We start from the raw sequence: 17,323 nt of genomic DNA, 5'->3' as shown, positions 1-17,323 counted from the left end.
CTTTCATTTAAGAAATAGCCTTCACTAAAGGACTATCTATAACTGTTAGAAATGGAGGAAGATCAGCAACAAATTAACTATAAACTTATACTTGGAAAAATTCTTGAAGATAATTAAATCCAGACTGAAAGACAAAGGCACCAGCTTAAACCTACAGAATGAAACTCTGATTTCAATGAAAGAACTTATAATTCAAAAACCAATAGAAGCAGAAGAAATTAATATCAAGACAGAGGACTTTAAAGACCAACAAATACAATCTACTGAAACTTTTGACAGACAAACCCTGACTGCAACTAAAGAACCTACAACTCAAAAAGTAACAGAAGTGGAACAAAGCAACACCAACACGGAAGCTGTTAAAGACCAACAAATACAGCATATTGAAAACCTAGATAATCAAATAACAACCATAAAACTGGACGTGACTCTCTACCTAAACCAGAAGAAATCTGAGGAACAAGAAGACCAAACCGAATTGAAGAAACCACCAGGACAACAATCTAATGACTATGAATGGGCCAGCCTTTCTGGAAAACTGATAACTAGATGGTCTCCCTTGGTTCAAGTAATATGTACAAGAATGAAGGGAGATTTATCTGATGATTTAAAGGCATTGGTATGGAAGCCTGGTTGGCACAAAAAGAAAGTCAGATATTTTTTAAAAAAATGGGATCCTTTGAGTCATGATAGAAGATCCTAAAGTCTCAACTAATGGGCTAAAGGGAGATTTTTAGATGAAGGGAAATATGATTATTGGATTCAAATATTGTTCTTATATGATAAAAAATAAGGGGTTTAACTGGCTTAATATTTAGGATTTAGACTTATAAGGGAAATGAAAACTAATGATTAGGAATTAGCTTCAAACTATTGTTTAGCCCAGATAATATAGATGATGGACTTGAGACAATAAAGGACACTCTTTTAGTAAGTGATGCTGTATTAGGATGAGAAATAGAAAATGTTTATGAAATAAGATAAGAATATATTTAAGTAAGTAATATGTATATTCTAGATATGATAACTTTTATGTAGTAAAATAAAGAAAATTTGGATTACCCGAAACTCAAAAACTATGGATATTAAAGATTAAATTGGAATATTATAATTAAAAATTATGTAAAACTTAAAACAGGACATGAATATGTATAAGCAAAAAATGTATTGATAAATGTTTTAACTAAGTTTGTTATAATTAGAAATCTACTAGCCTAAATGTGATATATCAAATGTTAAGGGAAATAGAGAAGGATTTTCTGATGATGTAACCTGAGATATATACCAATGACTTCGTTATTGAACCACTGATTAGCCAGTCAACTCACTGCTTTCCAAATACTTAATGTAAAACTGGAAAACCAATAAAATTTGTTTAAAACAAATAATGACCAGGAGACTCTGAGTTTTGGTCCCATCTTAATCATGAAAGCTGGCTGGGTGAGACTGGCCAATCACTCTCCTTCTCATCTCACAGGGTTGTTGTGTATAGAAAAGAGGAGGAGAAGGAGTATTAAGTATGTTTGCTACCTTCAGTTATTTATGAAATAATAAAGGCAGAATAAAAATCAATCAATCAAACAAACAAACAAATAAATAAAGGCTTTTGTAATTTCCATTTGTGGCCTTTGCATATGGACTCATTTGGATATTTATTTTCCATCATTTGCTTTTTTTTTTATAAAGTTGGACTACTCTAGTAGATTTAGATCTCCAGCTTGTGTAGGGTACACCCTGTTTCGGAACTGTCATCATGCCTGCTTAAATATATCATAATTAGGAAGGAAGGGATGCTGACCATTACGAATCAGTTATATATGGATTGGTTTATGTTGGGTTTGAAGGGGAACGAGCCAACAAAATCCACTGGGATAACATCATGAGAAGTAGTATCTGTTCTGTTTCATTCGATGTGTAGGCATTGAGATGAAGCAGGAGTAACAACAGTCTTCTCTTTATTGAATCGCCAACAGAACCAAAACAAAATGGCGTGGATTCCTTTTATACCCCTTTGCAGGGACAGTGTCAGCCAATCAATGCAACATATTTCTCCCGCCTTGCGCATGTGCAATAGGCTGGAGACAGCCTGTCTGGTCCTGGGCATCCACGTGGTCTGCCCCGGGCCTCTCTGCAGCTGCACCTGTTCAGTCACTCAGCAGGCCCAGGACATAACAGTATCCTTTAACCTCATTCTGGTACCAGTTGGCCATCTATATAATGCCTCTTCCAAGTAGCATTTCCATGCTCCAGGACCACTGAGCAAGGATAAAACAATCCATTCTACTCCCAATTATTTTCTCATAGCAGAAAAAAATAATGAATCAAGCGTTTCTTAAACCCTTTTAGTTATATTCCTTCTTTCTTCCTGATTTATAATTGTCCCTTCTATGGAACTGGTAGCACAGTTTGCAAAAATGTTCAAAACCCCTGTTTGAACTAGAGTAAGCTTATATATATATATATCCAGCCAAAGCTTCTGTACATGTGTAAATGTTTGCAAAAAATTTTGTTCTCCCAACAATGGATTTTATCTACAAACATTTGCCTCTTATACACTTGTAAAAGGTGGTAGTGGATTTCTGCATTAAAGTCAAATCTGTATCTGCAAAGTTGAACTATGTACTAATTTTCTAAGATGGGTCCCCAACCTATGGGCTGCAGCCTACTATCTGGCTGCAGCCTATTGGCCACCGGGCTGCGTCAGTGGCTGGCCAGTGCATGTGTGTATGCACGCATGTACGTGAGTGTCGCCATAAGTGTCATGGACGCTTGCAACTCCACTCACATGAGCAACAGGTGTTTGTGCGCACATGTTTACTCCTCCCATAAAACCATCTTTTCCCCCCTCCCCCTGTTCTGAGCCGCCAACACCAAAAGGTTGGGGAACTTTGCTCTAAGATCTCTAAAACTGGCCGAAAATCTTTCTGATGTTTTTACAGGGCACAGCTCATCCTCTTAAAGTTCTGTTCATTTATTCCTTTGGCATTTTCTTGTCAAGGAGTTACTTCCATTTTGCTAATTTCTTAATCTCCTATGACTCACAATTGGCATAATTGATCTAGCATAATGTTTCTTTAAACTCCATTAATCTTTCTTTGACTGAGAAAAAGTGATTTCTTTCCAAAAGACCTAGCATAAACATTATAGATACAGTTAATTAAAATTTATATATTGCTGATTACAACCGTTTTATTTGCTTTTGCTTTCTTGCATCCATTATCAGCTTAATGGCTTCCCTATTTTTAAAACATCCAGAATTCTGCTCCAATAGCCAGAAAGAGAACATTTTTTTCTTGTTAGCAGAAACTAAGAGCTCTTTTTTTAAAAAAAAAAAAAAAATCTGGATGACATTTTTCTTTCAAGGGGTTATAATGAAAAGAAACCTTTGTCTTGTTTTGTTTACCTTTTGCACCTATTCTTTTTTATACTTTTTGATATGCAGTTAGAGAGGAGGAGAAATCCCACCCATGTTTCCTATCAGAAAAGCCCTGTTTGCTTATGGATTGAAAGCCCAGGATTGCAGAGTTCTTGAGCTTCAGTGTCCCCTTTTAAATCTGGTGATATAAAATCAGACATCACCAGATTGAAAATAGGTATGATGTTGACTTCCTCCGGCATAAGAGATATATATGTGGAAAACTCGCCCATCTTGCCAAATACCCAGATTTTCTCTTATGAGACCATACTTTTATTGATCCAGTGTGGAGTCTGAGGGTAACAAAACACAGCTAATGAGAGTGGAAAAGCTCTTGTGAATAGCTTCTTGAGAACGATGACAACAATATCACAGCCTGTTATGCTACCTCTCTGTCGGTATAGTTTGTTTTGTTAGGTTAATAATAATTTTTTTAAAAAAAGCCTAAGCACCTTGCATCTACTGCAGAGTTCTCAAAGGAATTTATGCAGCTCTTGTTTATCCTAGTTTATATATAGGCCATTTATGAAATGCCTTCTACAAAACAATCCTAAACTTAGGCTATCATCCTAAGTGGCAAACATTTTCTAATTATAAGTCAAATTCCCGTGAAAAGAAAGGGAATGAGTATCACGTATAAAAATACACAAATACTTTATGGTCTATTTGTATTTGTTATGATGCTGGCAATTCATAAAGCAGGCAGAAAATGTCAAGTAGTTAAGACTTAAAATTCAAAAGTAGTATTTGCTTTTGTAAAATGTCATAGGTTTCTTTTATCTTCCTCTTCATTCTTTTTCTGATTCTTTTTTTTTCCTACCTTCCTTAAAAAAAAAAAAAGACATGTCTTGTAAACATGGCAATAAATGCCAGGAATATTAGGATTTTACAGCAATAATGGAGCCCATTATTTAAATGACAATATAAAAGGCAATTATATTGATGAAGAGCTACATGGGCTTTGTGTCTGTGAATAAACTTGGCCTGTGCTCAGCTTCTATTTGTTCTCTCGGCATAAACACATATTGTGCCTGATTCCTGTTTAATGGGGCCCAGTTTGTATGCCAAGCAGCTGCATTTTAGGCCCTATAGCGTGATTTCATAGCTCTCTGAAAATTGGTTCTATTCAGCACAAGAGATAGAAGGTGGTGGTAAGGGAGGGGGACGCTTCACCACACAATCATTTCTTTTCAATTGGAGCCAGAAAGGTTGATGACAACATGACCATTGTGTGATAATGATAAGACCACTAAGGATCTGTACTTCTCATCAAGGCTTTCACACAACAGCAGATACAATTTAATTCACTGCTCTGTCAGCAGTGCTGATACCATTATGCCGTCTGTCTCCACAGTTATAATCACTGTCCTCCGAGAAATGCAGTTGAAATGATCTTGAACAGTCAAAGAAACTCTCAATTAAGGCTGCCACTTCCAATGTGTCAGATTGTGTCTTATGCACTTGGTACAATTTTCACTTCCAATCCTGTTTATTTACAATGTCGGCCAGTAATTACGCTTAACGTGCCATTTAGTGAGGGTGCCCCTGCCAAGGAGATTGTTGGGTGCTGCAGTGCCATTGAGTGGGAGTTTCTTGCAGTCAATGCCATCAGCGGCTTTTAGTCCCTGATGGGATGCGGGAGTAATGTTGATAATGCAAGTATCACGCTCATCAAGTCATAATTAGATGCCACTCAAATGTGCCACTTGTAATAACAGTGTTGATTCATGTTTTCTCGGTGACTGCAACTACTAATTAGTTAAGTGGTTTTTGGTTGGCCTGCATTTGCTGCATATTATTATTACCCCTGAAAAAATGTTGAGGTTGGAGAGGGTTCTGGCCACTTAGTGTTGCTTTATGAATTTTAATATCAACCTAAGAAAAACTCGGGACATCTTAGAAAGTAGCACCTTTTCTTGCTATTTAATTTTTAAAGATTTTTTCCTCTTTGGAAATTTAATCATAATGGCAGGTTAACTAATCGTAAATGAACCGTGAGTTATTTCTAGGATATTTCAGCTAATTATGAGAAATAAGAAAACCTTCTTGGATTAAAAACAAATAAGGTACATACATTCTTTTTGGTCATTGATTTATATGTAAGAACAGTATGCCGTGTGAACAATAGTTTCTTGTTCTGTTTATAGAGTTTTTCATAATTTCATAATGTGATACAGAAATAGTTAATTCTGGTTTCATTGCATATTTCCCCAATGCATGTTTTATACGTACATATTTTATATGTATAATATAAATATATGGATAGACAATATATGGTAGTCAAGTTAAGTATAATAAAGCACTTTACTTTCTGAGCATAAGTTGTCACTTTATACTTTCAGTTCAGAGGCAATAATTTCCTTAATGCCACTATGCAACCAAACTCATTAGAAGTTAATTACAATGACTTAATAGATTTTGCTCCCAAGTACCTGGGAATATGCTTGCAATCTGAAGCAAGTTGGCTGGTAACTTATTTTTTTCTTGCAATATGTGGCACAGTCTACTTGGGGCATTTTTTTCGTGTTTTGTACACTCTTCCCATTTGCTGACAGTTTCTCTGCATGGCAAGCATTGCTTATTCCTATTCTTGGCTCATGACACACAGCAAAAATGGATGGCCTGGGTTGACCTAATAGAAGATAAGCCTCTTAAAGTATGGGTGCTGGTGCCAATTCTTTTGCCACTGTGTTCTTTGATTACATGATCCCAGCATAGAGAATTTGCTTGGCCAGTTTTGGTTTTACCTTTTCTACCCAACACACAACTGCCATGTGGCAATGCTCCAGGCCTAGCTGAAGCACAACGCATCTCCTTGGATTAAGTGTGTTTGCTTTCATCTCTGTCATGGTACAGTGCCAGAAGCTCATAGAACTCAAAGCATAAATAATAATTATGGAGCGTATCATTGTTCTCATGTTGCTTTTAAGGCACAGTTTTCAGCACTACTCCACACCTATGGAGCTGTAAAGGACTTGATTTTGAACATAACAAATAGATAGGCATTGCAACCTCCAATGGCCCAAGAGACTCCTTAGGCTTGATTTAGAATATAAGGGCTACACTGTAAAATTGGGCAGAATCAGGATACGTTTGGGCAGGGAGGAAAGTTATACAGGAGTTGTAAAGAGTGAAATAGGAGACTAAACCTTTCTACATCCCCCTTACCTCCATTTAAATGATATGGGATAAGTGGAGGCTGCAGAAGAGATGCTAGCAGGCTACAACTGATATCTGAGCTGCATTATTGCACCCTTGCTGCAAGTACACTTCTTTCTAACAGAATAATTTTCAAATAGTATAATCTGGGTGACATGTTGGGGCAGGAAAATTGACCTACAACTAGATATTTACCTGTTGAAATGTTTTACATTTAAATTGGAGGGAATGGGATACACTCATTCCTGAGGGACATACCATATACAGAATTAATAAAGCATTCCAATAGACCTGAATGGAGATAAATTCCAAATAGATCTTTTGACAGATCTAAATTCTGCTGGTTCCAGAATCAGAATATTTAAATCTTATGAGAATGAGGATTTAACATTTTTCCACAGGCAACAGAGAGAATTTTAAGTGTAGAAATGGCTCTAGCCTTTGACTCAATTGCTCCTAAGTGACTTCTTCCTGATAGTAGAGGTTGGTCAGCCTTCTGGATTAAGGAAGAGTAGAAAATGATGAGACACGAAAAATAGGCGTTAATGAGTCAGTGGAAGAAATCTTGGAATAAAACAGATCAAGGATGGATTAGAACTTTCTTGGCAATTTGCTGTTTCTTTGCCACAAGTACATTGGTGTAAAATAAACGTGTGATTCCCCCCCACCCCCACCCCGTATTGTATGTGAAATTGAAAGATTTTTTTAAAAAAGAAGTCAGTCTGGCAGCCCAAAACACTTAGTGACAAATTGAAAATAAAAGCCAAAGAGAGAGTTTTAACATTGTTCTTCAACTACACTGTGGAGAAAGGCCAAATAGCAGAGTGAGATATAGTTGGGGAAGAATGTTAAAAAGAACCAAAAATGTCTTCATTGATATATTCAAAAATGAGAGAGAAACAAGAAAGAGTATACCAGCTAATAAACAACAACAACAAACAGATAATACAAAGAAATCAGAAAGAGTCTGATGGCAAATTTTATCAAAAGACATGCTTTTATGAACAACAACTCACTTCATCAGATGCATGAAATGGCACATTAGGATATACCTTTGTGTGACCAGAGTACGGGGGAGGGTTTCCTGAGTGAAAACCAAGAATGTAGTTTCATAATTTCCCAAATGTATCATTTTATTATGTTTCATATGGTAGTGTCTGTGATACATGGAAAGCAATTATATACATACTAAAACATGTGACAATCTAGGAAATATTCATAAGCATAGGATGTTCTTCTGAATAACAATATAGGGAGAAGGTTTGACTCATAGTAAACTGTATGAATCATGGGTTTTACCCTAATTCTCTAGTTTCTCATATGGTTATTGAAGAAGTCAGCTGTATACAGAACCACCTAGAGATTGAAAAGACATGTCGTGAAAGTGCAGAAGCTTTGGCTACTAAGGTAAGAAATAATTTTATATGTTATATTCTCTGTTCAGAAGTCATAGTCTTAGGGTAATAGGTTGGTCAAGATGGACTCACACAATTGCCTTGCCAGTACATTCTTGTCCACTGTACAGTGGAAAAACTATGAGCTCTACTGCAGAAAATGAGGCTAATGTTCTGTCCAGAGTTATTTTGGGGTTATGGTCAGTAAATGCTTGTGCATTACTTGGCAGAAATTCTATTAAATTTTATGTGGGATTTCCTCCTGAGTAAATATACCGTATGTATACTTTAGCGTGGCATATCTATGCACTGGGGCAAAATATTGTCAATATTGCCCCATTGAACATGCAGATATATCCAGTATTCTTTTCGGTGTTGTTGGTTATAGAGTTAGTGCATGATAAAATCCTTTCATGGAGAATAGTTTATTATGTGTTAGGGTTGAATGTTAGAATGAATCAACCCTGAAATATGATGCTGATATCTGGGGATTGGAGAGAAATATAAGGACAATAGAAAATTGTTATTTTACCAATATGTGCATATGTATTCATATCTTCATAAATATGTTCATAAATATATTCATATTTATGTTCTTTGACACTTTCCTCCCATATGTATTTTATGTATCTGGGTTAACAGATAAACAAGTTTAGAAATATACTGAGTGTCTGTGACATAAAAGAATAATGAGGTTTTCAGGGTCTGAATCAAATGGAAAAGTCAGGCAGAGTATTACATTTCAGGTGATTGTTTATGAAAGCAAACTATGGAGCAAGCAAAAGGTGACCTGCACTGCTCTGTTGATTGCATCTAGGTTGATGAATTTGCCAAGTATATAATTTTCTATATTCCATCTCATCAGAAGTGCATCATTATTATTAAAGAATGTTTTTATCTCTTTGGAGTTTTTTTTTTTTAGTTGTGAAAAACACATACCAACCACTTCATCATCAGAAAATAGATTGAAGCAATTTTGAACCAAATTTCATTAGCAATGTTGGCTGGTCCATGATTCTGTGTGTTGCTGTTTCTGTGACTGTCGGTGTGCGCAGGTATATGTGTGTGTGCATTTTTGAATTTCCCCCCTACCCAAACTACTACTTCAGATATAGCAGAAATTCCACAGTAGTATTTTTTAAAATGTAGGTGCACTAATAGTGTACTTTGTATAGGTATTTACTTGATTGTTTGCATAATGATACTAAATAAGGATTTATAAAACGAGAACTTATCAGTATGAACATGAATGTATGGATTTTTTTCTTTCCATTTTTATGTAATGATACACACTAAAATAACCCTCTGGCTGGTGTAACAATGATCACTCTGTGAGGGTATGTAAGTAAGTATGATGATTTGGCTTTGCTGTTCTCTGCTATGTTTTATTGTGCTCCTCTCAAAATGGATTCCGTTTTGCAGATCTGTCTTTTTCATCTTGCCTTGTTTTTTAAAAACTATAAAAAAATAAAAATCTATACCTGCTTTAAGTAGAACAGTAAATTGTATTTGAATCAAGAATTTGGTAAGATTTCAAATGGCGCAGAAGTAATATATCACAGGCCTGCTCTTAATTTGAAAAACTTGATGCCCGCATTTCTAACCTGCATTTTAAAAATGTTTTTGTTTCAAATCCAACAACAGCATAGTTCTTGTTGAAAAACAATGCTGGCATTTATGTTCATCTACATATTTCATTTTGTAGTGAGTTGTGCTCGATGTGCTTCCAATTTTACAACCAAGAGAAGCTGTCAGGTATTTTTCTGGGGGGGGAGGGTATTTTTCTTCCTGCAATGTAGCATATGTTAGGCTCATTTACTTCATATACTTGTTAAGGTAGCTTGGAAAATTAATAGTTTAAAAGTATGAATGTGTTTCTGAATGTTACTCCCAGAGTTTGAAATCTATTACTGTATGAAGAACTATTTATACTTCTACCTATTGAGTATGAGTCATAGCAAAAAAGGCTATTTTTTTTCATCAGAAAGGAGTGTTATTCCAAATTTACAAACTTGAATTGTTTATTAGTACTTTCTACTTATGAACTGAATTTCTATTGACAAGACATGATAAAAAAAACTGATCAATATTACTCTGAGTCATCAAGGTAATTAGAAATGGAGCTGTTGTTTGTGTACATTACAAGGTTTTGTCCTGTTTCTTTTTTCTTCCTCTTTGATTTTATGATTCATTTTTGTACCCCTTTTTCTTTCTGTATATTGAAGCAAAGAGCAAAAATCTTTAGATTAAATTATCTGTTGTGCCATCTTAGGAAAAGGATGAGAAAGTGGCTTGCTGTGTGCAGCTGTAACTTAATCCGTTAAAGTATAGAACTCATCAAACAAACTTGATGATCATGTATCATTGGATTCAATTAAATATGTATAACTAAAAGCACTGGCCTACATTCAAAAGTTTCCATCTGAGCTTAAGCCTTAGAGTACAAAGTTTAGAACTCTGTGAATTCCCTGTAGAAAGCCACAGTATATTCATGGATGATCAAAGTCAGTGTGTATCTTTGCAAAAGGGAAGAACTGTTGTGTACTTATTGGACCTTCAGAAATGATTGAATTCTGGAGAGGGGCTAGAGTTCCCAGTTATAGCCATATCATGCACTTTCTTCCCATATCCTTAGAAGTAACAGCTAACAAGATATCCTTAACCCATTTCTCTTGCAACTTAAACTATAAAGTTATAAAATTTTATAAAGTTGCAAGTTAGTTTAAATCATTTCTCAGGATCTTGAATAAAGCCCTCAAAATTTCTATAAAAGTGCTGAATTATCCTTTTTAGTACGCTAGCAGAAAATATTAAATACATAAATTATATGTTAATATGACATTAATAGTAATTTAATTAAGCTTACATTTAAATTAAATAAATAACATTTAGTTTTTTAATAGCCTCACCCACATTGGGGAATCTTACTCCTCAAATCCAGTGCAATAACCAGATAGAATCTTAGCCTGAAAAAGTGCCGGTATTTGCTCTATTACATTGAAATTGATGTCTCAAGAAATGCCAGTCTTATTATATTTATATGACCCTTTGTCCTCTTCTCTTTTGCTGCTCATGCATCATTCAGTATAGCCAGCACTAAAATAAAATCACAAAATGAAATAGGTAAGGGAGATAAATTGTATTAAATACTAAACAAAAGCCTTCTTAAATAAAGAGGTTTTATAGATCACACTTATTAACATGCCATGCTAGAAGGCGTCAGTAATCTTTCTAGCAAAAGGAATTCCCTAATTTAAGTGTGGATAATGAAAAATGTATTAATTTTGTTCTCTTCAGCCAAACTCATTGGTGACCTTATAGGCATCAGACATATTTATTTTTCCTTCAAAAGGAAAAACAAATATATAAGGAATTCATAGCCACAGAATATATAATTGACATTTTGTAGCTGAACAAAGAGAACAAGACTCTGAAAAGAATCAGCATGTTGTATATGGCAAAACTGGGAACAGACACCATTACTGAAGAAATTAACATTGATGATGGAGAATCATGTACGGACACAGAAGGTAGCCCTGGAGCCTGTGACTCAATGGGATGCCAGCAGATAATAAAAGGTGAGTGTTTTTCTGAAGATTAGAGTGGGTTTACATTTTCAAAAAGTGAACATGAAGATCCAGTTTCATTGTAATAGATACCTTTCCCCAATCTAACTATTTCCAGATGTGTTGGATTTCAACCTGTCTAATTCCTCATTAGAATGGCCAGTTGCTCTGCTCTCTAGGAATAATGACAAGTGAACCCCAATTCAGCTGACGGCCACCAGAAATATAAGACTATTATACTGTGAGAAGTGTACTGTATATGCATCTAATTATACCATTTATATGCCTTTTAGGCAGCACTTATCAAGTGCGCTTCTTTTCCTCGCTGTCATGTCCCCAAAAATAATAAGAGATGTTGAAGTTGCCTTCAGTGGTTTCACTCCCCATAAATAGGCCTCATTGTCCAGTAGTTAGGTTCAATTCTCAGTTCAGTTCAGATGTATAATAGCTACTTGCTAATTTATGATGGAATTTCCCTCATTCCTCTCTAAGAGTGGATTTCTATGGTGATGCATTCCCATGTGTCTTGATTCAATATTACTTAACTTGGGATATAAAGCGTAAGACTCAGGCACACCCACAGGGAATCACTAGGGGAATGATGAAACTGTACCCCCTTTGTAATTGTGTCATGACATTCAGGCAAATACTTAACAGGCAGCACTTGTTTCATCAAAAGTTTTGGAATGTGCATTTTTGTGCAACATTTTGATGAAGTTTCCAGCTTCTGTAGAAAGACGTGGTGTAAGGAATCAGACAAACCACCTAAAGAAATTAGAACACTAAATAGACTTCTGAAGATGGAGCCTCCCCATTCCTAATGCAGGACCCTAATTAGTGGAAGTCCTGTGTTGAAAGAGGACAGCAGCTTGCCTAGAGTAAATGACAAGCTCACAAATCAAAACAAGACTGTTAGCCACTAAACTTGAAACAGAAGCAGCAAGAACGTAATAGGACTTAACCAATGGGACAGCAGAAATTCAGATGCATTGTTTTGGACTGGCTGACCATTGTCTGGATCACTCTTTAACTCAGAAGTGGGAGATGAAGCCATTTGAATTAGATTAAATAGCATAGCATAATCTCTGCAGTTCAATTGTAGGCTTAAATCGAGTCAGTTTATTGACTTAAACCAAACCTCGTCCAGAGACTCATCGTTTCAGACTGTATACTGCTTTTGCAGACCAGTCTTCCATAAAATGGGGATTATAATACTGTATCAAACAATGTATTTAATGAAGAAATTCCAATACAGTTTATAGCATGCTGAATTAAACTGTGTATTGACATCTATTCAGGAACTCTAGGAAGACTCATACCCAGTTCCTTTTCCTGCTTTTTCTCTGCTATAAAATTGATGTTTATGAACAGTTTCTGATAATTCTGATTGTACTGATTAATTTGAAACTAGTCCAGTTTTTTAAAGTTGCAAATTTAAAGTTACTTTTGTTTAGTTTTGCTGCTTGCTTGAATGGTATGGATTTGGGGGGTTTATATTTTTAATGTTTTCCTGAAACATTTATATACTTTTATAATAACTGTATATTGCTCAGGGTTATGTGATTTGGGAATATTTAAATCTTAATTATATTAAAATGTAGTACTTATTATTTTGTAGTGCTAAATGGCATGCAGCTGTTTAATTTTGAATGCTAATCTCTTTAGGTAGTGATTTCTAGTTATGATTTTCTGCTCTATTATTTAGAACGATGAAATAAGATAATAGAAAATGAGATGACAGCTATTAGAATTGCTGAAAAAGCAAATAATTTTTGTGTCTTCTTTAAAAAGAAGCTTTCTCTAAAACTGAGAGATAACTTGTATGGCTGAGTTGAGAATATATCATCCCTTTCAGAGTTGAAAATCTCCAGGATGAAACTCAAACTCAGACTTAAAGGCTAGTTAACCATTACTGTTTGTGAGAACATTGACATGTGAAACCTCTGCATTCTTAATAATTCAAGAAACAGTGAGTGCCTTACTCTTCAGCTTTTCTACACTTACCATGTTCCTTTTTTTGTCTTAAAATGAAAAATGAACTACTGCTGCTGTTCTTGAAAATGAAGATCTGAGAGATCAAATTATCTTACTTCAAGAGGAGAAGAAGACTGCCGTCATTGAGCTGGAAAATGTGAAGAGCACATTTGTGGAAGGGATAGCAGAAGTAAGTATTTCAGCAAGATAGCTGAGAACCACTGTATAGGCAGCCTTTGACTTATGACCACAACAACTGGTAGGTCTTTTCCATTGTAAGTCAGTGAGGTTGTAGAGTGAGTCATCTTGTGACCAGATGCAATTTTATGACTGTTTTTAATGTGGTCATTAAGCAGATCCATCTTTCCTAATTGGCATTTTTTTTTGTCAGAAAATGTACAGCAAGTTTAGAAATCACAGTTACATGACCGCAAACCACTGCAATTAGCTGTAAATGCAAGCTGGTTGCCAAGTGCTCGGATTGTGATTATGTGACTAAAGGGGTAATGGGATGGTTGTAAGTGTGAGGTTGGGCTTTTTCCCCAAGCCTGTTGTAACTTAGAACCATTGTTAAATGAAGATTTATGTTGAGGACTATCAATACATGGTCAGGGCTTTGCTACCTGATTGTTTGTTATTTATTTAATAATCAAATTTATACAGTCCTCCATCTCATGAAAAGTGACCCACTCTATAAGAGAATAGACTATTCTCAGTTGCTGAGATTGGGAGCTGTGATTTTTATGGTAGATATTATGCTAGTCAAAGCTAAAGCAAGAATTTTAAACTATACATCTTAATAATATCCTGTCCCTTTGTAAGCCGTCTTGCTAGCTAAATCTAATTCTTCATAAGCAAGGGCTTTGCTCTCCATGAGCTGCAAAGTATTTAATTGCTACCTCTCAAGGCAGATTCCATTTAATATAGCATTTAAAGTATTCTAACTGTTTTAATACCATTTGGCTATAATCTTGACCCAAGGTAATAGGAAGTAAATGGGAAAAGGTTGTTTCAGATTGCTTCTTTAGCTGGAAATCCAGCAGGTGTTTGCAACTTGGTACAGAAACTAATACGTCAGTGAAATAACTAAGAATATTAGTACACTCCCTGGTTGCAGTTATTCACTTAAAATTGAAAATTAGATTGAAAACTAGATAGATTTAAAGCCAAACTTCTTGCAATGTTCATAGCATCATTATTAGTGTTTTAGTTTCTCTGATAATCTCATTATTTGGCTCAACTGTTTTTCAGATAAATAAACTAAAGGAACAAAACACAGTTCTAGCATCTGAAGTTCAAAAACATCACAAGGTGTTGGAAAAATGTAATCGAAGTACGTATGTATGCTTCTCTAGAACTCTTAATGGTAACATTTTAATAGCTGTGTTGTTGTACTGATGAGTAGACAGATGGACAGATAAATAACTGATGAAACAGAGATCCAAGGACAGATCTGTGAATCTACTGCGTAGATTCTATTAGCCCTGCATATCTTAGTCTTTTAATGGAAATCCTATCAATATGTGTACCTGGAATAAATAATAAAATTAAATATATTTATTGCAAATTTCCACATTTCTGCTATCTGATCTTAGAAGCTACAGTTATCAGATGGCCACTTATCAGGTTTTGATCCACTTGATAAGAACTTCTAGATACTTGTCTGAGACAAGGATTCTAGTACGATAAGTTACTGCCACATTCCTGTGGATATTGTAATAAGCATTGTAGCTATAAAACTGACCAATCCTCCTTACATTATAGAGAATGTATAAGAGGTTGATCAGAATCAGCCAGAAAATCCAGGCAACTTCTCACAAGATTTCACTTACTTTAACTAGAAGATGAAAATTGCATCCTTACATTTTCTGCTTTCTTGTGAATGCCAAAGAAAAGAAGATGCACTTTCATATGTTTACTGTTAAGTTACTGGTAAATTGGTGTAGGGACATGCCTTGAGATAAAAGCTTTTCTTGGTTAGAGATAAGTAATAGTAACTTTCCAGAAAGCATTGACTCTCTGAATGTATTTTGCAATTCTACCAATCCTCAAACAATCCTATCAGTACAGTACTCAATTTAATAGTAGCTATGTTCACACCATACAGTTAGCCATATTTATTATAACCATGGGAGCACAATTTTCAGGATTCATGCAATACACCATAAACTAATTATTTGGCCTGAGATTGCATACCTGGCTAGACTAAAATGTAATTTGTTTCAGAATGGTTCAAGGTTATGATAGCTTCAATAAAAGTGATTTATGACCTGCTCCTGAAGTTATGATTGTTACACCACTCCCAGGATCACGTGACACCAAGTCAGGCGCTTGGCAACCAGCTCACATTTATGACCAGTTGTGGTGTCCAGCAATCGTGATTCAATTTGTGACCTTCCTAGCCAGTTTCTGACAAGTAATGTCAATTGGGAAAGCCAAATTTGTTTAATGACCATGTGATTTCCTTAATAACCACATGGTTTTTTAACTATCACAGTAAAAATGGCTGTAAAATTGGGCCTGGTCATATGATGATTTGCTTAACAACGGTATCGCTTAGCGAAAATCTAGTCCAAATTGTGGTTGTAAGTTGAGGACCTGTACTGGATAATCACAAGATATTTTCAAATCCATGAAGGCTGGTATACATATATGACAAGCAAGAAGAGGGAAATGTAAAAGAGTGTAGGATCTACATGAACAAGGTCCAGAAGGATTTGCATTGCTGACCAGCCTGTATGCTTTCCCCCACCCCCACCTCGATATTCCAGTCAGTTCCAACTGTGATTTAGCAAGATTGTTTGTTTTCTTCCATACCTGTTTATAAATCTTTGGCAACAATGTAGCTGATTTAGATAAAATGTATGTGAGGAGCTCCTGGCTATCTTGTGCACATAATCATATTTGCAGGTATACATCTAAAGTGAACTGTATTATTGCACTATTTGCATGACAAGACAGTATAAAACAGAATAATGTCAATTTATAAAAGTTCCCCTGATTGCTTGGAAGAAACTTTTTATCACTGCAAATGTTTTTAAATTCCTGCTTTGGCTCACACAGTGTATAATATAGTCGCATAATGATTGCTTGGATCCTGCTGACACATGTTAGATGGAAGGAAACAATAATCTTCTAGACTCTGTCTCATGAAGTATACTTACATGTAGGAGCTGTAAGAATCTAAGACGGTCAAACAGTTGCTATCTATTAGAATTTATTCAAGAAATGTAAGAATCTAAACAAGAAGGATCAGGATGACTTAGTGTGCCAATTGCTCCTTGATGTCCTTTGAAGACCTTGATATATTTATAACCTTGGCAGTTGGATCATAAAATATTCTATTCCCGATTCAATAAACCCATCAATATTTATTTATAACTGAAATGGGAAATATAAAATGTAATCTGAATTCTATGATGACTAGTATTCAGATTACTGAATGATAGTTAACGATTTAATTAAAACCATATTCACATTAACTCACCAGGCTTAAATAAGGCTGTTAACATTTAATGATTTTGGAACAGTTATAATTCCCAAAGTATTCAGAATTAATAGCTTACTTCATGATAACTTCAGGAGATTTTATTCTTCCAGTCAAAAGAGAAGTAAAATGTTACTCTCCTGTCCTATCATGGATACAGGTGCCCTAATCTTTCACAAAGGTTCCATTTCAACATAGTGGACAATTTGTTGAGTCTATGGGAATTGAAAGGTTGAGTTCCAGAGCCTACGGTTAACTACTTCTTCCTATGAGTACTTTCTCCTTCTTCTTCCCACATGGTCATCTATGGAATGCACCTGTATTTGTC

The 17,323-nt window shown here is 35.3% G+C and overlaps 1 protein-coding gene across 1 annotated transcript in view; it reads left to right on the top strand.

Annotated features, from left to right (window-relative positions):
* Positions 1 to 17,323, top strand: part of SHTN1 (shootin 1) — an 86,689-nt gene that overhangs the window by 28,864 nt on the left and 40,502 nt on the right. The window contains exons 4-7 of the mRNA XM_039334095.1: positions 7,887 to 7,981; positions 11,378 to 11,546; positions 13,601 to 13,698; positions 14,760 to 14,841. Of these exons, the coding sequence (XP_039190029.1) occupies positions 7,887 to 7,981; positions 11,378 to 11,546; positions 13,601 to 13,698; positions 14,760 to 14,841 (444 nt within the window). The remainder of the gene's footprint in view (positions 1 to 7,886; positions 7,982 to 11,377; positions 11,547 to 13,600; positions 13,699 to 14,759; positions 14,842 to 17,323) is intronic.

This window comes from Crotalus tigris, unplaced genomic scaffold (genome assembly GCF_016545835.1).
Source record: "Crotalus tigris isolate CLP2741 ecotype Arizona unplaced genomic scaffold, ASM1654583v1 scf7180000017536.10889498, whole genome shotgun sequence".
In the NCBI taxonomy this organism is placed as follows: domain Eukaryota; kingdom Metazoa; phylum Chordata; class Lepidosauria; order Squamata; family Viperidae; genus Crotalus; species Crotalus tigris.
The sequence above is the reverse complement of the archived record's forward strand: the minus strand, read 5'-3'. Positions and strand labels throughout refer to the sequence as shown.